Below are 24,423 nucleotides of genomic sequence, written 5' to 3' on the forward strand. Positions count from 1 at the left end.
ATAAATGATGGGTGCACCAAAACCATTGATGACACATCTTGTCAACAATAGAATACCAGTATATAAAAAAAAAAGCATCTAATACAACTCTCTCCCAACTGGATACATACCACAGCAAACTAACCTGATGGTTTTAAGCCTAAATTGTATAAATAAGATATAACAAAGATTGCCCAACCAGCACCTAAATGTTATGTCTGCCACAAAAATGCTTGCACGCACCTCAGCTTACATAACAATCACTTCAACGCACACAGACACAAACATCACTGTACCACACATAATACACGAACAGTTTCCTCTGAACTAAACTATAAAATATCTACATCTGTCAACATTTAAATAAAATACGTTTATATATATAATAATCGGGTCTACTTCATAACATTGAAATTTCATAATGTTGAATTTCATAACATTGAGACCATAACATCAAAAATTCAAAACACTGAAAAGCCAAAGCATGCTTCATATGGGCTAGGCTTATAAATGCCCTTGGGCAGATAGCCTAGTATGAACCTATGAACCTATGAACCTATAACATTGAAAACTATATTGCACAAGTAAATAAGATCCCCTACACCTACAACAACACCTAACTAACAAACACACTTTCTACTACGTTTATGCAGGGGGGCAAGCCCCCCCTGCACCCATAGCCCCCCACACCCTCGTAAATTAAATATACCAACTCCAAGATCGCACTACAATGCCAAAAAAGTTAAGTTCCTAACCTCAGCGTATGTAGAAAGGTAGTAGAAAGTGTGTTTGTTAGTTAGGTGTTGTTATAGGTGGAGAGGATGTTATTTAAATATGAATTGTAGTTTTCAATGTTATGAAGCACTCTTTCAGTGTTCTGAGTTTTCAATGTTTTGGTTTTCAGTGTTTTGAGATTTAGATGTTTTGGACTCAATGTTATGAAATTCAACGTTAGGAAATTTCAACGTTACAAAGTAGACCCAATAATCATACCTCTCAACCTCTTAGAGCAAAAAATCTGGACAAAGGCATGAATAAAAGTTGGACAAATGACCCAAAATAGAGACAATTTTTAAATATTGCTCTTAAAAACATAGAAAGTTGATAAACTAACAGGTTTCACATTAGCATGAATTTTTTGAAGGACATGAAGTCTGAAAGTCAAATGTCTGTAATTATTTTGTAACCTCAATCTTCAAATGATTTACCACTAATCTGCCAGAAAACCACACATTTATGAAAAAAGATTACAAATATGAAGCCAAAATCTGGACATTCTGCGAATATATATATATATATATATATATATATATATATATATATATATATATACATATATTATGTGTGTGTGTATTTATATATATATATATATATATGGATCTAGGTCATAAGATCGACAGCTCATATGACTGAAACTCATTTCGTCGACAGCTCATTTGGCTGACAAAAGTATAGAGGGGCTTCACCACACCTCTAATGGGGGCTGTGCCCCCCACACCCCCCCAACTATATATAACAACTCCACAGTCGCACAACAGTGGGGAAAGGGGCAAATCCCAGGTTTTTGCCTTGAATACTTTTTGTCAGCCAAATGAGCTGTCGACCAAATGAGTTTCAGTCATATGAGCTGTCGATCTTATGACCTAGACCCATATATATATATATATATATATGTGTATATATATATATATATATATATATATATATATATATATATATATATCATACTCTTGTGTTTGTGTGAGTGTATGTATATTGAAAATAATCAGTGGGTTCAGGTCTCCATTACCTTTGTATGGTAATAATGATGCTAACTTGGGAGGCGTTTTTTTGTTAATTCATGAATACTAGCTGTAAATTAATCACAGGGCAAGTAAATATTAGCTGTTTATTTTCATTGTATTTATAGGTTCATAGGTCTGTACTAGGCTAATGGCGCTGGAGCCTTTACAAGCCTAGCCCATAGGATTACCCTGGCATTGTGCCACCCGACTTTCATTCCTAGTGCCTCTGTCAAGTAGAGCCACTGGAGTGATCCCCGAGGTGAGTTTTCTATTTTCCATCCACTCATCAAGATTTCTCTTGAAGAGGGCCAGTGAGGTGCCCTGCTTGACATGTATGGGAAGTCTGTTCCATAGCATGGGCAGTCTCTGGGTTATAAAACTGTCCCTCCAGCACGTTCTGTTGATTGTGGTAATGAGGTTGAGGACTCTGGAGCATGTGGTGTGAAGGGATTGGGATTTCTTTAGATGTAGCATTTCTAACTGAGCTGGGTCAGACATGGCTTTGTAAGTCAAGTAGAAATTGCCTCTAAGTAGGCGATATGAGACAGTGAATAGTTGGAGTTTTTGAGTCTGTCCATATAGGACAAGTGTTTAAGGCCTAGGATCCTCTTTGTGAGGTAGTTCTGCGGCCTCTCCAGTTGTTACAGGTGTCTAGTGAGGTACATGCAAAATGGGGCATTGTACTCGATGACTGGCCCAATGAGGGAAGAGTAGAGGGAGACAATGACCTCTTTCTTCCTGGATGCAAAACCCTTAGTAATGAGATGTGCCACATAAAAGGACTTTCTGACCACAGTGGCAATGTGGTGGTCAAAAGAGAGGTTGTTGTCAACCTGTATTCCCAGAGCTCTTATAATGCCTTCTGTGTTCAGTGGACTACCATCAATGTGGTAATTCAAGGGAACCGGGTTTTTCCCAAGGAGGATGACAACACATTTTTTGGCATTGAGCTTAAGGCCATGGTTCTGACACCAGTCATTGGTGTCATTGAAGCCTTTCTGTAGGATGTCAGCATCACTTGGGGAGTTAATAAAAGCTCCCAACTTGCAGTCGTCTGCGAACTCTGTCAGCCAGAGTCCCTTCATGTTGGCCTGGACTTCAAAGAAGTAGATACCAAACAGGAGAGGACCCAGGACCGAACCCTGTGGGACTCCACTCATGACTGGTCGGCAGTCTGACTTGGAGTCAGCGACTTTCACACTGTGGGTTATATCTGTGAGCCAGTTTGCAACCCACCCAGTGATATAGGGGTTGATGCCTAGCTTAGTGAGTTTTTCTATGATTTCTGAGTGTGGACTGGTATCAAAAACCTTGGCCATATCAAGGTAGACTGTACGAATCATCTTGCCTTCATCCACAGCTCTGGTGACTGACTCAAAGAAGTTGATCAAGTTGAGCAGGCATGATCTGCACTTCACAAAACCAAACTGTGTAGGATCCAGATTTTGGAGAATCCCTATATCCTTGTTTATTAGGTCGATGATGATGCATTCCATGACTTTGCATATCAGACTCATCAGGCTAATTGGGCAATAACTCCCGGAGTCTGTAGTCACTCCTCCTTTGTGGAGAGGGATGACTGTAGCAGTGCACCATTCGGTAGGGACAAAGCCTGAGGTGAGGCTGTGATTGAACAGGGCACACAGGCGAGGTGCCAGTTCAACTGTAGTTCATGTAAAACACAGCCAGGGATATTGTCAGATCCCATAGAAGCTGTATTCTTGGCCATGGACAGTGCTGTTTTAACCTGTGCAGTAGTAATACTGGGTGCCGGGCAATCTACTGGTATTGTGATTTTTTCCATTGGGGGGGAGAGGTAAAGTTAGCACTGAATCTGTCGGCCATATCTGTTGGCTCGGTATAGGAATTACCATTGTGCAGTAGCTCATATCAAACCTGGATATTGCCGTGGATATTCTTTACATAACTATAGAAGGTTTTGTGGTTGTCTTTACTTTCTGCTGCAATTCATAGCTAGCTTTAGAGGATTTGATGAGGGATTTTAACCTTTTGTTGAGGCTGATAAGGGAGTTTTTCCAGTCTTGGGACTTCATTTATTCTGCATCAGTTTCCTCCTTCTGTTGTAGAGTTTGTTTGTGGCAGGGGACCACCAGATTGGCTTCCTTTTTTTTGAGGAGAGTGTCTTGGTTCTATTGGGTATGGCGAGATCCATGCATTTGTGTACGTGTTCATGCAGTACATTGGTGTATGATTTGGCGGTCATGCAACTATTCTCCATTTGCATGGGTGCCGTGAAGTTAGCCACTTCTGTTTTTAGGAGCCCAAAGTTAGCTTTGGAGAAGTTTTTTATGGTGGTTACCTTTGTGGAGGGGGTGGGAGGGATGTGTATTTCCAAGGTGATTAGTTTGTGGTCAGATCTAACCAGGGAGGAGTTGACTACTGGTGTAGAGCAACAGTCGCCCATGTTAGTAATGACCAGGTCAAGGATGTTGCTTCCTCTTGTGGGGGTAAGAATGAGCTCGTCCAGAGCATTAGAATTAATAAATTCCAGAAAGCATTGGGCAAGTGCATTGGTACATGAGTAGTTCTCCCAGTTAATGGAGGGGTAGTTGAAGTCACCCAGTATGAGAGTGCTAGGTTGGACCCTAATATTCTCCAGGGTGCTTAGGAACATGGAGTGTGAGTTTTGGGAGATGGTTGGGGACTTATAGCAGGCTATGACCTGAATCGCTGTCTTACCGAGTGTTAGCTGCACCTGAAGTATCTCAGATGCGTTATGTTGGGCTACCAGTCTGGAGGTGTGTGCATCATTTATGAATATGGAAACACCACCGCCTTTGGAACTTCGGTCCAAATTCAGGGATGAAAGGTGTGGAATGAGTTATAGCCTGGTAGTGCAGGGGTGCTTTCTGCTGCCTTGAACCAGGTCTCTGTTACAGCAGAAATGTCAATGTTATCCATTTTAAGGAGTGCTTCGAGCGAGTGCATTTTGAAATTTAGACTTCTAGTGTTGAGTAGCATGACTCTCAGATTGCATTTGTTTGTAGCTGTTATGGTGGTAATTTGGTCTTTGGAACACCACCTAAAAAAGGCACTATAGGGGTGGCAAGAGCCTTGGCCAGTATCTAGAATCGCAGGGGTGACAGATGCAGGCCATCTCTGGCAAAGCATCGAGGTCATGTCATCTGAGGCAGACAGATACTGGATCCCCTTAGAATGACACCAGAAATTTAGCCAATTGTTGAAATCAGTCATTTTCTGCTTGTACTGTGGTATAATTTTGGGTGATGGTAGGATGCTGCTCAAGGCTAGGGTCATACCTGCCTAGGCTACATAATCCAAAAGCTCCTCCATGTCTGTTTTCATGTAGTCCAGGGAGGTATGTCTCAGGTCATTCACACCCACATCTACAATGACAGAGCCATAATTGTACATGTTGTTGAGGGACCAGAGTGCATGTGTTATGTGATGGATCCTGGTGCCTGACAAGCAGCTTACTGTTGCTTTCTCCTTATTCAACCTAGTAAGTGGGACATCAGTGTTCCTCATTAGTGTGTTGGGCATGCTGCTTTGCCTTAGGGGCTTTGGTTGAGTGGCACACTGTTTAGGAGAGTTATGTGTCTCATGATTATTGTTGTGTTGTGGTGGTTGGGTGCGTTTCTGCCTTAGAAGTCTCTGCTGTTTGGGTAGATTTTTATTGAGAGCCAACACGAAGGTGGGTGTGTGGTTTGTGTTTTTATGTGAAGGCAGTACTGGTGTGTGTTCTGGAGGGGTATGTGTTCCATGTTGTGTGGTGCAAGTGTTGACCTTCTCCTCTTGACCAGCTATTTCGGTCTGGGCTGAAGAGTGCATGGCTTCTAATTTGGCTATATAAGTGCTTCTCTCACAAGTCTGAGTGTTGGGAGGTAAGAGGAGAGGGTTGTCAGTGTACATGAGGCAGTTGCTACATTGCCTCAGGATGCCCAATTTCACCAGGTTAATAGGGGAAAGCACAGGGAAGTGACCTTTAGACATGCCTAGAGGGGTGGGCATTAATAAGTACTGGAGCTGTTTCCTTGTAGAATGTTTAGTGCTGGTAGCACTTTTTGTGTGCTGCAATAATTGCTACAAGAAGTCTGGTAAAGTGCAAAACTAATAAACTAGTAAAAGTGCAGGAGAGGAGAGAACTAGCAGATCTAAGGGAAAATTAGACTTTGGCACCGCTCCGAAGCTTACAAACAGTCCTGGATACAGCAAATCTGTACCTGGACTAGACTAGTTACAGAAAAGGTGGGAAACAAGCGCAAACTCAAGCTTTTAAACCAGAAAGTTGAAAGAGATGGAAAAATTGCCCAAACGGCCAATAAACTACAATTTATAGACCAGAAACCACTCCTCTTGTGGTGGATAGGCTGCCTAGTGCTTACCACTCTCACTGATAAGCTAGAAGGCTTCCCTACAAAACAGAAAGTCTTGGGGGGGCTCAGAAGCTTACCAACAGTCCTGGATACAGAAAATCTGCATTTCGACTAGACTAGTTCCAGGAAAGGTGGGAAACAAGTGCAAATGTGGGCTTTTAAACCAGAGAGTAGAAAGAGATGGAAAAACTGCCCAAATGGTCAATAAACTACGATTTCTGGAAAAACACTACTCCTCTTGTGGTAGATAGGCTAGCTAGTACTTACCACTCCCACTGATAAGCTAGAAGGCTTCCCTTCAACACAGAAAGGCTTGGTGAGCTCAGAAGCTTACAAACAGTCCTAGATACAGCAAATCTGTACCTGGACTAGACTAGTTACAGGAAAGGTGGGAAATGGGTGCAAATGTGGGCTTTTAAACCAGAAAGTTGAAAGAGATGGAAAAACTGCCCAAAAGGCCAATAAACTACAATTTATGGCCCAATAGCCACTCCTTTTGTGGTAGATAGGCTACCTATTGTTTACCACTCCCACTGATAAGCTAGAAGGCTTCCCTCCAACACAGAAAGGCTTGGGGGGCTCAGAAGCTTACCAACAGTCCTGGATACAGCAAGTCTGTATCTGGACTAGACTAGTTACAGGAAAGGCAGGAAACAAGCACAAATGCTGGCTTTTAAACCTGAAAGTTGAAAGAGATGGAAAAACTGCCCAAAATAAACTACAATTTCTGGGCCAGAAACCACTCCTCTTATGGTAGATAGGTTACCTAGTGCATACCACTCCCACTGATAAGCTAGAAGGCTTCCCTCCAACACAGAAAGGCTTGGGAGGCTCAGAAGCATACAAACAGTCCTGGATACAGAAAATCTGTATTTTGACTAGACTAGTTACAGGAAAGGCAGGAAACAAGCTTAGATTTTTTTTCAGAAAGCAGCTAAAACAGCACTAAAGACAATTCAAGTGCAGTGCAAGCTAGCACACTTGAATGTGTAGCAGTATTAAAGCAAATACAGTTTAAATCAATGCAATTTATTCAAAATGTATTCTGAACCAAATTCAGTTGTTTTATTCAATGCTGAACAGTTAAAAAGTGCCAAAAAATATACTTATCAGCTGAGAAGCACACTCAGTCAGAACACAAGGAGTTTTTTTTTGTTAATAAAGTGCAAGGGGAAGAAGGAGGAGCAGAAGATAATTCAAGGTTAAGAACCTAAGTGGGTTGGCCTTCTCACATGTTCTCTCTGTATTAGGTAGAATGAACACTGGACTGGGAGGAGTGTCCCAGATCAAATTTACAGTAGGGGCGGGCAGCTGCAAAGCCACCAACTAAAATAATTCAGTCAGCAAATATATAAAATAATTCAGTCAGTCAAACATAGAATGCAGAACTCTGAAAAGTTAAATTGCCAAGAATTATACTTATCAGCGATTATATTTCTAGATTATTTGAGAAGCACTCTTCAGCCACAACACAGGGAGTTTCTAACAGTGTATGCAGCAATTTTCAAACAGGGGCTATTTTAAATCAGCAAGCCTTGAAGCAACCAAATAAAAAAACTGTTAGACCAGTTTTATAAACTTTAACACCAGTACAGGAATAGGGGCGAACCAGTTTCAGAAGAGATCAGAAACAAAATACAATGCCCGCAAATATATAAAATAATTCAGTCAGCAAATGTATAAAATAATTCAGTCAGGCAAAAATTAAGACAATGCAGAACTCTGAAAAATTAAAGTGCCAAGAATTATACTTATCACCGATTATATTTCTAGATTGTTTGATAGCACTCTTCAGCCAGAACACAAGGATTTTCTAACCATGTTCTCTCTCTCTCTCTCTTTTCCCATTCTTTTGTAGCTGTCCTTTCTATTGCACACATTTATTTTATTTCTGTCCATTTGTTTTACAATTATATGCAGCAGCATTATAGCCTGCTGCCCCACACAGGTGGAATCTGCAACACCATCGCATACCATCATCACCAGAGGCACCTAGCACATCTGGGTCCCAGCCCACCACAGTCACCTTCACACCTCCTGTCTTACCTGCCAACAGATAATGGCATTGTTCTAATTCTAGTAGCACTTCCAGTGGAGGGACATTATCAACAAGATGTCAGATGCCTGAATCAGTCGGAGGACATCCTCTGGTTACTCACTGAGTCATTCCTCTGTGCAATACTGTCTCTACCTTCTGAGACAGGGCCCTATGGTGGTGGAACACGGGATGGTGAGTAATCTCCCACTGGCTCTCAGCTGGAAGAGACAGCAACTTCTGACACCCATTCCTATCCTCATCCTGATGTTCCTGTTCCTCCTCTCCCTTTTGTCTCTGTACCCACCCTGTTGGTTACTCAGTTCTCCCCTCAACATTGTCTTTTCTGTGTCTAATGTCTCCTTCACCTTTGTGTTCCCCTTTCCTCATTATGTTATCACACACCCAGTCAGTTGTGTCTGCCTTCCACTGCTAGCTACCCTGCCCCTTATACCTTCCTTTTATATCTTTCATTTTCTTCCCCAATTTACCTGCTCTTTATGCGTGAAAAATGGGCACGTGTTCCGCAACAAAATATTTACTTCATCATCCCCTCCTCCATCCTTCTCATTCCATAATCACTCACCTTCTGTTCTACCCTTTGTTTGCTTCACCTTTTCATCACTTTCTTATACTCCAACTTCCATCCTTTACTCTGGTAAAAAAATACAACTCACACATGGCCATCTATGGCTTCCAGATCGCTATCTTTTGTGATTGTACTGTGTGTGTGGTGGGTAGCAAACAGCACTATCAGTGCCCATGTACAACTGCCAGTCACTGGCACTGCTCATTGTATAGTAAACAGCTTAGCCTCCATATTCCATACCTAGTAAGTACATCCACTATCATGTGCTATGCATATTGGCCTTGGCTGGTACCAGCCACACACCTGAGCAGAGCATCAATATGCTGCAGGTAACACATACAACATAAGGTAAAGCTGTCAGGATTTAACAAATTCCCCTTGCAGTGTATTACAATGCCATCTATGCCTGTGGATGATAGATTATACCCCAAATGTGGTGTCCTGAGCTCTCATTGCTGACTCTCTTACTCTTTAATTCCGCAAGTATGTGACACCCAGCTGCTGTGTGCTTCTCTAAAGCCTTTCGTCTTGCTGCTGCTGCAGCTCAGAGTGTAAGTGAAGTGCTTTGCACACTCCAAGTAAGGAAGGTTGTGGGCTCAAGTCCCCTCAGATTTGTATGATTCCATTCTGCAAGTGTGTGACACTAAACTGTTGTGTCTTTCCCTGGAGATTTTTTGTTGTACTGCTACTGTAGCTCAGCCTGTAAATGAAGTGCTTTGCATACTGTAACTGATGAAGGTTATGGGTTTAGGTTCCCTCAGGTTGTATATGTTTCCCTCTTTTATTCTTTCATTCTGTAAGTTTATGACACCAAACTGCTGTGTGTTTCCTGAAGCATTTTTGTCTTACTGCTTCTGTATTTCAGCCTTTAAATGAAGTGCTTTGTACAATGTAAAAATAGGTTCATGTCCTATTGGGGCTGCATAAAGGTACATCATTATTATAATAGGCTGTGTGTTTATTGACATTACAATATAATACAAATTACATGGTCAGACTCTGCAAAAGTACCCTCATTTGGTCAATATATTGGTACTTTTCTCTGCCCTATCCATTATGATTTGTTGTTCATTTTTTAACTTGTTAGTTGCCATTTGTATCTGTATGTCTAATGCTTCCTTTTTCATTGTCTTCCACGTCCCTGACTATGTCACCACCTCTCTTCATAGACTTGTTTATATGATATGTTTGTGTGCCCTAGTACCACTCTACCCTCCTAACTCCATCGGAATTCTCTTGCTACCTTCCACAAGTCATCTTCTCTATATGCATGTATCATTCGGTCATAATGTGGAACAACAAACATGTCTCATAACCCTTTTAGGTAGCCACATAGTTTCATTCTCTAGCTGCAGCTGTGCATGTGAGGTCACGCCAAGTACCACCACGGCTCATGCTCCACAGATGAGCCTTACTGCTGCTCGTATGTCCCTATGGCCATACCTTGCTCCTACACAATATTTATGCAGTCCCTGTTGGAGCTGTATGAGCTGCTCATTGGACCTTGTTCTTGTTATCATGCCTCAATTTTTACATTTCCATAAAGAAATCAAACCAGTTGGCTTTACTTATAAACCCATTTATATAATTTTTGTTTATATTTTCTGTTCCTTAAGTTAGTCATCTCCAAAGTGTCATTGTATCATTATTTTCTAAAACTTGTAACATTTCCTCACATTTTTTCTCAAAACGTTTTTTACTTCATCATGCTATTGTACATACTTGTATCTTTTACCATCTTTATGATTTCTCCCCCCCCCTCGAGTCTCTGTAATATCTCATTTCTTTCTTGAATTTTATACATTCATTATCAGACCAGTCATTCCTTGTGTATCCCTTTATGTTTGCACATGGATTAAAGCTGTTTTTAAATTATTAAAATATTTTTATCAAAAATGTAAATGTATTTCCATTTCACATAATCATTTAGAGATTCACTGATTTACGGGCAAATTTTATAATTTCCTGTCTATCTAGTTTTTCAACTATAAAGTATCTTTTTCATTTATACTATTTCTTACTTTATATTGATCTTCCTTTATTTTTCCTTTTTTCCTTTAATTTTATTTCAGATGGATAATGATCTCCTTCCCCATTGTGCCAATGAGCATTCTTAAATTATATTTATTGACTCTTCTCATCTCAATGCCTGATTTGTTTACTGTTTTATCCTTATTTTTAGAATTCATGTTTGTTTTCCTGTAAGCAGTTGGGTCTATATTATAAGAACAAATGCTTAAAATGTCGAGCACCAGTCTGTCGACACGATTTAAGTGAACGCTCTTATAAGTGAAAGCTCTAAAGATCTAAAACGTTAAGTTCAAAAAGCCATAGTTGGACAACACACGCAAATGTAGCAGTGAGATAAAGATGCGTACATTATGAATTATGCATGTTTACCTTAATTTTAGTGCGATCTCGGAGTTGGTATATATAATTAGAAGGGGGTGTGGGAGGCGCAGTCCCCCACATGGAGGGTGCAGGGGGGGGGGGCGTAGGCCCGCTGCAAAAATTAGAGAAAAATTAGTGTATGTGTGTTAACTGGTTTGTGTTTCAGGAAAGTGATGTTTTGGCCAAGTGTAATTTTGGAGATTTACTGTTAGCAATTGGTGTGGTTATTTCATTTACTTTACAAACTGGAAGGATTGTAGCGTATATTTAGGGTATTCGTTACAAGTGAAATTTACTGTGTTTGCAGTTCCTGTTCAATGTGGCAGTGGGGGATTGGTGTTGGACAACTAAAACATTTTGAATATGTCGATTTCAACTTTGTCAGCTTTTGCTTATAAGAGCATTCGCATAAAACGTGTCGACAAAGATGTGTTTGACATTTTAAGCATTCGTTCTTATAATATAGATGCAAATAGTCTATATAATCTTGATGTCGCCCTGTTCATATTACAAGTTTCTAGTTCTTCAAATTTTTTTATTAATTTGTTGAAGTGGGCACAAGCCTGTATAGTTTGAGCATCCCCACATTCTGAGTGGTTTGCTGAATTAAAGATCTTTCCGTTTATGATTAACTCCATCAGTAAATATTCTCCCTCTTAATAAACACGGACTCTATTTATCTGATTTTGATAAATATCCACAAACAGTTCTTCCACATTTCTTTAAATTTCTTTTCTTTTTGTTCCTTAGCTGGAATGTTATATTTTAAATAGACTTGCATATTTATGTTTTCATCATCTACTGGCCACGTTTCTTCTAAAATATATCAAACCATTTTATATAATCTATAAAGAATACATCACTGTGTTTATTTCTAAACCTAGCCATTGTACTGTAAAGACCAATATATCACTAAATTTGATTGTTGCTTGGAGTTTATATATATATATATATATATATATATATAATGTGTGTGTGTGTGTGTGTGTGTGTGTGTATCTACCTGTAATAACCGAAATTACACTTACCTAAAACTCTAATCGCCGAGACAACTTCACCTAAGCCTCTAATCACCAAAGCTACAAAACACCGCACTTTTGAATAGGGAAACTAACCACTTGGCCACCAGGGTGAACTTTGTCCTTTTCTCCAGTATGGTACGATCTCGGAGTTGGTATATTTAGTTAGGGGGGTGGGGGGCAAAGCCCCACACTTGAGCAGGTTTAGTTTGTTATCCGTGCTGTTATTTGCAGTAGTATTATGGTATGTATTGTATGGTAGGGATTATGGTGAGGAAATATGGAAACAACGGCAGACTATGGCGGTTTGTTGGTACATAAGATCAGCATGCTTATGTATAAGAGTGCCTTATGGTGAGGTAATGATGTTGGAGGATATGATGCTCATCAGGTAGGGTGAAGAGCAGAACTGCAGCAAGTATTTGAGTTAAAACAGCAATACAGAAGTAAAGAGAAAGAAATAATAGAAGGTGAAGGTGGGAGGAGAGTAGATCGTATGATCATTGAGGATAAAAGGATGTTAAGGCAAAAAAAGTGTAATAGCTCTTGCTCTCTGCTAAACTGTCGGGACTCACAATGCTGAGTCCCAAAATATTTAAAAAAAGACCACAATAAATTGTAGAAGAGCAACTATTGAACATCACTTTTCTCCTTTAAACTTGTTTTTTTTTTCCCCAGGGAGACAAGCCCCCCCCCCCCCACACACACACACACACACACATACCTGTAGTGGTGGAGGAAGAAGTTAGCTGTTATCATAGGAAAGCTGCAATAATTAAAAGATCATGCAGAAGTAAAATGCAAATTATATAAACTGAGGGAGAGATGAGCAGCTGCTAGTTAGAGGATGAAATGCATTCCAGATTTTGTATACATGGAACTGTCTCCATGCTACAGCTGCAAACCAAACAACCCAGCAACGTAAGAGCTAAAGAAGAACAGGAGTGAGCATCCAACACCAAGTTAGCCACAGTAGGGTGAGGGAGACAATCAAGCCTGCCACGCTACTGCCATCTGCTGGAGACAGAGCTGCACAACAGTTGGTGAATGTGCCAGGGATGTGCGCTTGGCCTTGACAAGCCACATGTGTGGTAGCCATCATTACACGTGTGTGATACTACAAGGTCCTCTCATCTATGAGCAGGTATGCCAGCTGCCAGACAGTAGTGCTGTGCAGGGCAATCAGGGAATATCATCATGGCTGGTTGGATGATAGCTGCATTATGCCTGGAGCTTGCTTGGTCATGGGAACGAATAGTCTTGATCTAGTAATTGCTAGATGACTGTCAGGAGCATATTACAGCACCAGTTCTGTTGTAGTGTTTGATTTTGGGACTTGGAAATAAATAGCATTTGATGATATAATGATTCATAGTTTATAGTTTCATAGTATAGTACTAGGCTATCTGCCCTGGGGCATTTGTAAGCCTAGCCATAGTGATGTGGCTTTTGCCACCCCATGAAATGGTACAAAAATGTACAGAATAAATCTAGAATACTGTGCTTCTGTCTAGTAGTGACACATGAAGGTCCCCTTATATAATAGAATTAGTTTACTGTGCCCCTGTCTAGCAGTGACACAGATGTGACCCCTGGGGTAAACTTACGATCTCCCATCCACTCATCAAGATTTCTCTTGAAGAGAGTCAGTGAGTGGCTCTGCCTAATATGAACTGGGATCCTGTTCCAAAGCATGGGAAGCCTCTGGGTTATGAATCTATCCCTCCAGCATGTCCTATTCATACTTGTGCCGAGGTTTAAGTCTTTAGCTCTCGTGGTCCTGATGGATTTGGATTTTTTGAGGTGGAGTATGTCCATCAGATCCTGATTGGACATGGCCTTGTACGTCAGGCAGAGATCACCTCTGAGCAGGCGGTATGCTACTGAATAGAGCTGAAGTTTCTTTAGTCTGGCAGAATAAGACATATGTTGGAGACCCTTGATCCTTTTGGTGAGGTACTTTTGTGGTCTCTCCAGCTGTTGCAAATGCCGGGTGAGGTACATACCAAATGGGGCATTGTACTCAATCATGGGTCTGATGAGGGAGGAATATAGGGGTGCAATGACATCCTTAGATCTGGATGTGAATCCCTTCATGATGAGGTGTGCAAGGTAGAATGTTTTTCTAACCACTTTGGCAACGTGGGTGTCAAATGAGAGGTCGCTGTCTACTTGGGTCCCTAGGTCTCTGATTACTTTTTCCGTACTCAGTGGGTTGCTGTCTATGTGATAATTTGTGGGTACTTTGTTTTTTCCAAAGGGGATGACTATGCATTTTTTGGCATTTAGTTTAAGGCCGTGACTACGGCACCAGTTGTCCGTTTCAGTGAGGCTTTTTTGTAGGATGTGTGTGTCTCCTGGTGTATCGACTATGGCACCTAGTTTGCAGTCATCTACGAACTTTGTCAGCCACAGCCCTCCCATGTTTGCTTTAACATCTGAGAAATAAATGCCGAACAAGAGGGGTCCCAGGACAGATCCCTGTGGGACACCACTTGTGACTGGCTTTGAGTCTGACATTGCTCCAGCGATTTTAACTTTATGGGTTCTGTCCTTTAGCCAGTTTGCAACCCATCTAGTGACATAAGGGTTTACTTTTAAGCTGTTTAGCTTATCTATGATGCCTTAGTGGGGTATTGTGTCGAAGGCCTTAGCCAAGTCCAGGTATGCTGTATGTACTGCTTTGCCCTCATCAATGGCTCTAGTGACTGTTTCGAAAAAGTCAACCAGGTTTAAAAGGCAGGATCTGCCCTTTACAAAGCCGAACTGGGTGGGGTCAAGTGTCTGTAGGTCCCCTATGTCTGTGTTTATGAGTTCCATAATGATTCTTTCCATAGCTTTGCAGACCGGGCTAGTTAAGCTTATGGGGCGGTAGTTTCCAGGGTCTGTAGAGGCACCCCCCTTGTGGAGTGGGACCACTGTTGCTGTACGCCAGTGTTCAGGTACATATCCCGAAGTAAGGCTAAGGTTAAATAGCATTTTTATGTGTGGGTTTAGCTCCTCTTGGAGTTCACGTAACACGCACCCTGGGATACCGTCAGGTCCCATTGATGCTGTGTTTTTTGCTGAGATGACAGAGAAATTACATTCAGCTGGGATAAGTATTTCTTCTTTTGGGGGTGAAGGAGGGGAGAAATTTGCACTGAACCTGTCAGCCAGAATGTTAGCAATATCTGTGGGTTCAGTGTATTTTTTGTTGTTGTGAACCAACTCTGAGCATATCTGAGGGTTTCCGCCCAGGTTTCTAACATAGCTGAAGAAGGCTTTGTGGTTATCTTTAGTGTCCTTAACGATTTTTCTCTCAAAGTTTGCCTTGGATGTTTTTATGAGAGAACATAGTTTTCTGCTAATGTTGATCAGAGATGTCTTCCCTTCATGGGATTTCGCTCTGACGTGCAGTAGCTTCCTTCTTTTGTTATACAATTTGTTTATGGCTGAGGTCCACCAGACAGGACGCTTATTTGGTGGAGAGGGACTTGGATTTGTTTGGGATTGCATGATCCATACATTCTTGGAGATGTCCATAGAAAGCATTTGTGAAGGATTCGGCATTGTGGGATGTGGTATCCACTGGCACGGTGGGCTTAAAGGATACCATCTCAGTCTTAAGAAGAGTGAAGTCTGCTTTTGAGAAGTTTTTCACTGTGGTCTTTTGTGCTGGAGGTGGAGGTGGGATATGATTGATTTGGTGCATTATGCACGACTTATAAGGTAAGGGCAAGAATGAACGATGAGATCAAAAAATGTTTATTTAGAAAAGTGTATTTTATGAACTCAGATGAGATCAAATAAACTTAATCTGTTGTTCACAGATAGCTATTTAAATGCATTAAGGACAGTACAGTAATGTATGCCAAAAAGCACATTTGAAGCAAATCTACCAGTTTTATGATGTAATACTTGGAGTCTGTTAAATGCATGTTTTTAAAGCGTACTAAATATTACCTGACTGAAGAAATGTTCAAGAAACTGGAGAGAGGAAGCAAAAGAAAAGTCTGGCTGTTGTATTAAGACAATACTTTGCTATGTTTAAAGTTCCTAGAGACTTTAGTGTGCTGTTTGAAAAAGTATGGAAGTGTTTGTTGAAGACTTTTACCTTAATAATCTTGTTAGACAAATTTACTGCTAATGAAAAATTCTAATCGTATTTTTTCGGTCCCAGTACAGATAGTCTCCCATCTTTTATCATACTTTGAAATGGTACTCATAACTGTTTCATTTCACAATGTCTGTCTTTTTATAAAAGGGGACAGATAAAAGACAAATATGAGACTGTGGCTCGCAGTTTTCACTACAGGCAGTACTGGTTGAGAGAGTAAGTTTTATCTATGATACTGTTTTGGTTTATTCTGAATCTGGAAACCAGTATGGAGCAATGATGTGTGTGTGTGTGTGTGTGTGTGTGTGTGTGTGTGTGTGTGTGTGTGTGTGTGTGTGTGTGTGTGTGTGTGTGTGTGTGTCTGTGTGTCTGTGTGTGTATGTATCTATGTGTGTATATGCATTCACTCTTGTACATGCAAATGCTTATGCTATTTTGTATTATTATCATGATACGTTGTAACCTTTAACTTAAATATGTTTAAATAATCTATTTTCGCAGGGAGCAGATACTGGGTATTTAAAGATAATAATGTTGAGGAAGGTTACCCACGTCCTTTGACAGACTTCAGCCCATCACTTGAAAGTGTTGATGCAGCATTCTATTGGGTCCATGACAGCAAGACATACCTTTTTAAAGATGGTTTACATTGGCGATTTGATGAAAACAGCAGGAGGATGGATCTGGGATATCCAAAAGAGACCACCCCCTGGAAGGGGATCCCAAGCTCCTTTGATGATGCTATGCGATGGCTAGATGGTAAAGTTTTACATATTTTTGTAAAGGAATGATGAAGGACAATGTTGCCTTTAAGACATTAATGGCTTTCTCGGTCAATGCATTATAGGTCTATCATTGGTTCCAGAGCAGGACTCTTGGCTAGAAATACCAGTCAGTTTGTCTGGTGGCACAGACAACAATACATAGTATCAGGCAGCACAGTAGGATATCAGGACCATGATATTTGGTGGCAGAATGACATCTGTCTTCCATCACTAGTCAAATCTTTTTCTCCCAGTGTAGCCTTCCACAAAACATGCACGATATACACACAATGATGTTGGCATAGCACACATGCATTCTTCATGTGCATATTGGATGCCTGCTGTCCTAATCGACTGACATCAGATCCTGTGTTCATCTGGCCATGGCCTCTGTTATTTGGTTACCAAATGGTATTGATCACACTTTCTTCCTTCACTGAAAGGAAGTGCTGACCTTTAGATGTGCAGTCTGTCAATTTGGGCATCTAGTGAGCTATATCTATCACTGAACTTGGTACAAGTGGGTATCATTTGGAAACCATCCATATATTTATATATATATATATATATATATATATATATATATATATATATATATATATATATAGGGATCCATGTTGATAGATCGAAAGTACATTTCAGCAAAACGTACATGAGTGAACTCACTTTCACGGAAAAAAAAACACACAAAAAAACCTACACAAATAAAACACTACTCACGTTTATGCAGGGGGGCAAGCCCCCACACACACCCCATGTGGGGGTCTGTGTCTCCCACACACCCCTTACTTTAATATTCTCAATCTGAGATAGCACTACAGTGGGGAAAAGGGAATATTCCCTTTTTCCCGCTGTACCGCGATCTAAGCCACAGTTTGTTTAGTTGTACAATCAACACTACATGTTCATGTACAAGTAAATCTACATGCAAACCGCATGTTGTTTTTGTTTAGTTTTTTTTTGCGAAAATGCATTTCTGATAAAATATACTTTCGCGAAAGTGAATTCGCTCAAGTACGTTTTGCTTAGACATACTTTCAAAGGGCCCAAGTGTGTGTGTGTGTGTGTGTGTGTGTGTGTGTGTGTGTGTGTGTGTGTGTGTGTATATATATATATATATATATATATATATATATATATATATATATATATATAAAATGGATAGTTAAAGCCCAATTCCAAAAGACTTGATCTCAGTGTAAGTGACTTATTTGGAATCTGGCCCCCTTTGTAAGCCTGTTTATAAGTAGGCCGTACACCAAAGTAAGTCACTTACACTCAGAGTAAGTATTTCACAATCTGGCCTTTAGTGTTTTATTTTCATTATTTACCTTCCACTTGGCATCAAGTCCCATTACATTACATTGTATTGAATGCCCCCTCATATTCCTTCTTATGAGAGAAGAAACAAAGATAGGAGGGTTAGTACCATTACATGTGAAGAAAATGTTTTTTATATGAAGAAAATGTTTTTTCTTTGCATTCTAATATGGCTGGTGTTGAGCATGTAATTTGTCATGTAAAGAAGATGTGTGCATGCTTCTATGTGCATGCAGCTGCTTAACTGACTTTCAGGTGCAGCTGCAAACAGTCACCTGCTTGTACCTCCTCATCTGTAACAGGTGACAGCTGTGCAGCACACTCAATCCCCACCCTCCAGAGACAGAACAGCAGGTTAGCAGACACTAAATCCTATCTGTACTCTACCCCTTTCCTATCCAGCCCTGTTCTGGAATGATTGATAAATTAACTCAGGTCATCAGAAGTAGAGGTCTAGCAAAAGTTTGATAAGTTGGCATGCTACATGTCTTTTATTAAAAGCTGGAAATTAAAGGATCACAGCCAATAAAATTAATTTACAAACCATCACACCTTACAATGTGTTTTGTAACTGATTTGTAGATCCATTAATAAACACCTCTAAATTTAGACAACTAGAACTATTTTAATTAGTCAGTAATTCATTCATTCATTTATTCATTCATTCTGCTGGTAACACGTTGAGAAATTAAATCCTACTGAATAGTTTTCAATACAACCCAAGAGTGATATAAAGTCCTGTAATAAATACATTAAGTATTATATGTGATATCAGCTAAAATTAATAAAGGGAGCAAATTAGAAAGGTACTGTTAGTTGATGACTGGCTGAAAGAACTATAGGTCCCAAACACTTACCTAGAAAACAGGGGCGAAACAAAGAGAATTAATCAAAGACATGGAGGCTGATGAGAGACAACATTTAAATATTGAAACTATTTATTTAAAAAGTTGATATAATTAGAGGAGCATACCTCTCAACTGTACAGATTTTCGCAGAATGTCCCGATTTTTGCCTCATATTTTTGGTCTGTTTTCAAAAAAATTGTGGTTTTCTGGTAAATTAGTGGCAAATCATTAAAGACTGAAGTTAGACAATAATGACAAAGATTTGAGTTTCAGGCTTTATACCCTTCGACAATTCATGCTAATGCAAAACCCGTCATTCTATCAACTTTCTAAGTTTGCAAGAGCAATATTTGTCCTACTTTTATTATGCCTTTGTCCAGATTTCTTGCTCTAAAAGGTTGAGCGGTATGAAGAGAAGATGAATTAGCATGTATTTTCTGAAGTAATAGAAGCCTGTCACTGCAATGACCTTCATTAATTGCTGACTAAATTCCAGCAGCTTTGCTTAAAACACAAAAAGGTGAATGGATAGAAGTACAAAGCCCTGTCTATGATCCAGGCAAACAGAGTTCAGCCAGAATTTTGGACAGCTGATGAAACTAGCCAAGGGGGAGATGACTGATAAGACTTCAGTTTGATTGCTTCTTCCATGTTGGGGGGGCAGGCATGGAGGGGGCATGGCTGAATTTCTATCCCTGTTTGTGATAGCAGAACCAAAATGGGAGCCATGCTGCTGCTGCTGTAAGTGGGCATGTCTGCATAGATGGGGACACTGCCCTCATGGTGCTATTGCATGCCTGCCTGATGATGCTAATGGAAGATAAGAGAACCCCCCTCATGCAGGCCATAGTATGATGGCTTCTAATCTGGCCTTGTTCCCCTCTCGAAGCATGGTGGCTCACATGCCTTAGAACCATATCATGGGGTAATCTGTCACACCCCTATATATGGGCTGCCCTGGAGAGGAAACCCTCTTGGTTTAGGTCACATCTGGTGTCTGCCATGGTTCGGAAAACAGAGAAGTCAGGACAGTATGGGAGCTAACCATAAATGTGCCAGAAATCAGTGGAGACAGGAAGCAAAAATAAAAAATCTGTGCTCAGATTATCACTGATTTTTCAATAAACAGTGGATTTTTTTTGAGCCAAAATAATGGATATTCTTAAAAATAAAAATAAGGGACAGATTAGATGTACAATACCAAGGTATACTGATATGAAGGCATAAGTGGTGATACAAATCATTTATAATGCTAGATCTAGACATATAGCCAGACAGCAAGGTAATTGTACATCCTATAGTAATATAGCAAACATAAGATGTTTCATTAACACTGTTAAGTACAAACCAGCACTCTAGATGTGTATGTATGTGGATGCACCTTTTAAACCAGTGATTAATATTGTTTTTTGTTTGAAACAGGTGCCATTTATTTCTTCAAAGGAAAAGATTACTGGAAAGTGACAGAAAGCAGCCTTGAAGCAGTGCCTGGTTACCCACAATCGACTGCAAGAGATTGGTTGGCATGTAGTGAAATGCAGTCTGATTCATCAGACATGGACAATAGCAAGAGCAAGGTGCAGTCTAGACAGGGCCATCATGACTTGAGCCGGTCAGGAAATGGGTATGAGGTGTGCTCTTGTTCAGCCTCAGCAGAGTCACTCAGACCATGGCACACAGCTGGACTTGTTGCTGCAGTGCTAATCAGTTTACAGACAGTGAGAATAACAGCTGCAGCAGTATGATGCATACAGCAAATCGAGCAGCTAGAGTGCTTCACATCTTATCGTAAAGACTAAAAACGGGAAGTAACCCAAAACCACATTGTTGTTGTTAACTATCAGACTAGACTGTCTAAGGCAGAAGAATAAAGATAGAATCATACAACACGTGTGGAAAAAAGTCTTTGTGTTACAGTAAACAGAATTTCAAATAGGGAATCTTGGATCCAAATGTACCAGTCCAGAATTTCAAATAAGGAATCCCGATCCAAATGTACCAATCCATTAGGCTGTAATGAAGCAAGAGGTGATAATTAGATATTAATAATTGTGTGTTCACCTCAGCATTTAGATAAAACAGTCAATATTTATTCCATTTCTGGAATCCAGCCACCTTAATTGTAATTTCAAATTTCAAAGAGATGGAGAATAATTTTTTTAAAAATGATTTTATAAAAAGAAAAAATTGCTGTATGTTTTGTTACATCAGATAAACCCTGCTGAGTAGGGAAGAGTAGAGAAATGCTTGGCTACTAATTTCCTTTATAATAGGCAGAGAAACAGAGGCAGAAAAGTCAGAAGCATAGCCTACATTTTTATATAGTTCTGTAAGAAAACCTGGGGTAATCTCTCTCTCTCTCTCTAGGCAGGATGAAAAAAATGTTTAAAAATAATATAAAATGGGCTTATTTTTAAGAAGCTGTGTTAAGCAGAATCATAATTCTTGACTTGGTTAGAATTATTTATCATTTTGTATCATATTTCCTGTTTATCTTGTTTATACTTGGCAAAGAATTGTATTAGAGGTAAATGCCAGATGCTTTACAGGGGCAATTTTGGAAAGGATCTCATCGACATGTGGGGGATAAGTGCCTAATGAATTGTATTATTTGTAATAAAATATATCCCCAGATGCATGACAGATCATATTAAGTAAATTAAGAAAATGTCTCTAACTAAAATGCTCCCTCTTATCTGTAAGGCTTGTGTATTTCCTGGATTTCTTGAATTAACTGGTTGACTCTCTTACATAGTGTATATCATGATATCCAGTTCCATGTCAGAAAATTTGCATAAAAAAACAAAACCATAGTCTGGAATCTCATCCTGGAAAAATGCAATAAATAAGCTATAAAATGGGTGGTTTCTCAGCATTCTCACATTATGTCAGTCATAGATTGTCTGATAAATCCAGTACGTATGTGGCATTTGCCTGATGCTGAGATCAGATCAGCTTTTACAGTAGCAAACTAATACAGAATGGTAAGTGAGGCCTAAATGTGAATGAAGACAGACACTTGTGATAGTAATCTTGGAATCTGTGACTCTACTAGCTGAGTCACTACTCCAGATGAAATGGATGCCCATCTGCATACACACACACACACACACACACACACACACACATATATCTATATATCTGTATAGTTATCTATAATATATATATATATATATATATATATATATATATATATACCTATGTATCTATATCTATACATGTGTGTGTGTGTGTGTGTGTATGTATATATATATATAAAACTATATTGATAGCTATATGTCTGTCTGTGTGTTCTGTGTTTTTTTTAATAAAAAGGCTACTTTTAGTGGGATTTCTTCCTTTAGCTTTCACTTTCTGTTGATTTCCATTTCATGGAAAAAGTCAGTCTCGAACACCATTACATCCTGCTCTTAATTTGCTAACTGTGGTGATCAGGAATGAAATACAGGCCCTGCAGCAAAAAAGTAGCATTGCTCTCTGTCTTAGCTGCTCTGATACTTGGTTGAGCAGATTTTATCCATAGCTGCTGTACAGCACTTAAAACCTGGCATAGCGGGAAGATCACAGGTAGTCAAAGACTTGCGATACCCTGTTAGCCAGCTCAAAAGCACTACTAACAAGCTGTAAAAATAAAGGCTTGTTTAACTTGATACTTCTACACAGTTATTGCCATGGCAGCAGCCCCTAGCATAGGGTGGGCTACAAACAAAGACAGGATACATCCCTGCAGTACAGGAGGACTCGCTGGTAGCAGATAAGTGATGAAATGTCACTTTAGACCACAAGGTGGCGGTAAGAAGAAGGAAAAAATAAATACTCCATGGAAAGGGGAAACCGATGTCAAGATAATCAAGTACAATGGAAACATCTTATCAGAATAAGAACTATGCAACTTAAGGCAATAACATAATCTGATATAGGATAAAGGCTATCTGATCCACTTTGTTAATCTATTTCCTCACTTACCCATCAGATAATTTGCAGATCCTGACTGACTTACAGCCGAATTCATTGTGCAAAGCCCATTAGTTTGCAATGAGCCCCTACTTTTTTTTCCTGACAGCGTCATGCTGTAGTCTTTGCTTCATCTTATACTCCTGTATATGGTTCCCTTAGTTTTCACTTGCAAATTGTGTGACTCTGAGAAGTCAGTTAACCAGGCAGTGCTCCTGAGTTGCCCCATAAAGGGGCACTTGTGCCCAGAGGGATTACTTGTTAAACAAACAAATAAAAAAAAAAATGGCTGTAAAACCTAACAAATGTAATCTACAAATTTAAGATGCATTAGACTATGTTGATTATTTTTTCCTGTCATATTTCCTTACCCTTGTTTGTTGTTATGACCTCCACCCCACCCATCCATCTCTGTCTCCTCCTTGCTTGGAGCTTATCTGAAGGAACTCTCTATTCCCAGTAGGTGTATTATTGTCATAAAGCCATTCATGTGCCCAAAAAAGACCCCTCAAGTTGTCTTTCTTTAGTCATTGGGCTCCTGGCATCATGGAAGATGTGAAGACCTATATCAGCCACATGCATCTTTTGTGTCACTTCCTCTTTCCATGCATTGCCAAAGCCCTCAGATGCTCTACAAAGTCAACTGCATGAAGGACACTCTAAATATCCAGTGCATACATTTCTTTAGCCAGGGAGTGCCTTTCTGCAATTTGGCACTGAGACAAAACTTCCACCCGTAATTCAGTGCCAAGTATGATGCTGTAAAAAATGATAATGTGACAGCATCGGCGACACTCATTCCATTCCCACCTGTTAGCTTTACTTGATTGAGCTTGCTCATTAAGTCTGAGTTGCTTCCCTGTCAGAAGTACAAGACCCAAAAGCACAAGTCGTAACATTTTAAAAAATGTACCATGGTCCAAGCAGATAAACAACAACTCACTGTTACCCCTTTTAAGCATTACTGGGTGGGGGAGCTTCAACCTGTATACCACTAATGAGGAGTGGTGCACCCCCATACCCCTTCCACATCCAGGATTGCTATACCTTAGAGAAGGAAGAATACTCCAGTGAGGCACAGCCTTGTATTAAGTATACGTTGAGCTCTCTCCCACCTATCGTTCTGCTATTCTGAAATTTAATTTCACAGTCCACATTGTTTCAGCAGGCGCCCCACTCAAGGCTCAGCTAATCTTGTTAAACAAAATGCTTGCGTTATGTAATAAAACCATGCCTTTCCACATTAAGGATGTATTACGTGGGCTGCAGTCATGAAGAGTCGA

At 40.0% G+C, this 24,423-nt stretch overlaps 1 protein-coding gene across 1 annotated transcript in view; it reads left to right on the forward strand.

The window, feature by feature from the left end:
• Nucleotides 1–22,046, forward strand: part of MMP17 (matrix metallopeptidase 17) — a 1,131,886-nt gene extending 1,109,840 nt beyond the window's left edge. Inside the window, exons 9-10 of the mRNA XM_044069795.1 lie at nucleotides 16,756–17,013; nucleotides 20,609–22,046. Coding sequence (XP_043925730.1) covers nucleotides 16,756–17,013; nucleotides 20,609–20,931 — 581 coding nt within the window. The 3' untranslated portion in view covers nucleotides 20,932–22,046. The remainder of the gene's footprint in view (nucleotides 1–16,755; nucleotides 17,014–20,608) is intronic.
• Nucleotides 22,047–24,423: the final 2,377 nt, after the last annotated feature.

This window comes from Protopterus annectens, chromosome 4.part0 (genome assembly GCF_019279795.1).
Source record: "Protopterus annectens isolate FY-2018-M chromosome 4.part0, PAN1.0, whole genome shotgun sequence".
In the NCBI taxonomy this organism is placed as follows: domain Eukaryota; kingdom Metazoa; phylum Chordata; order Ceratodontiformes; family Protopteridae; genus Protopterus; species Protopterus annectens.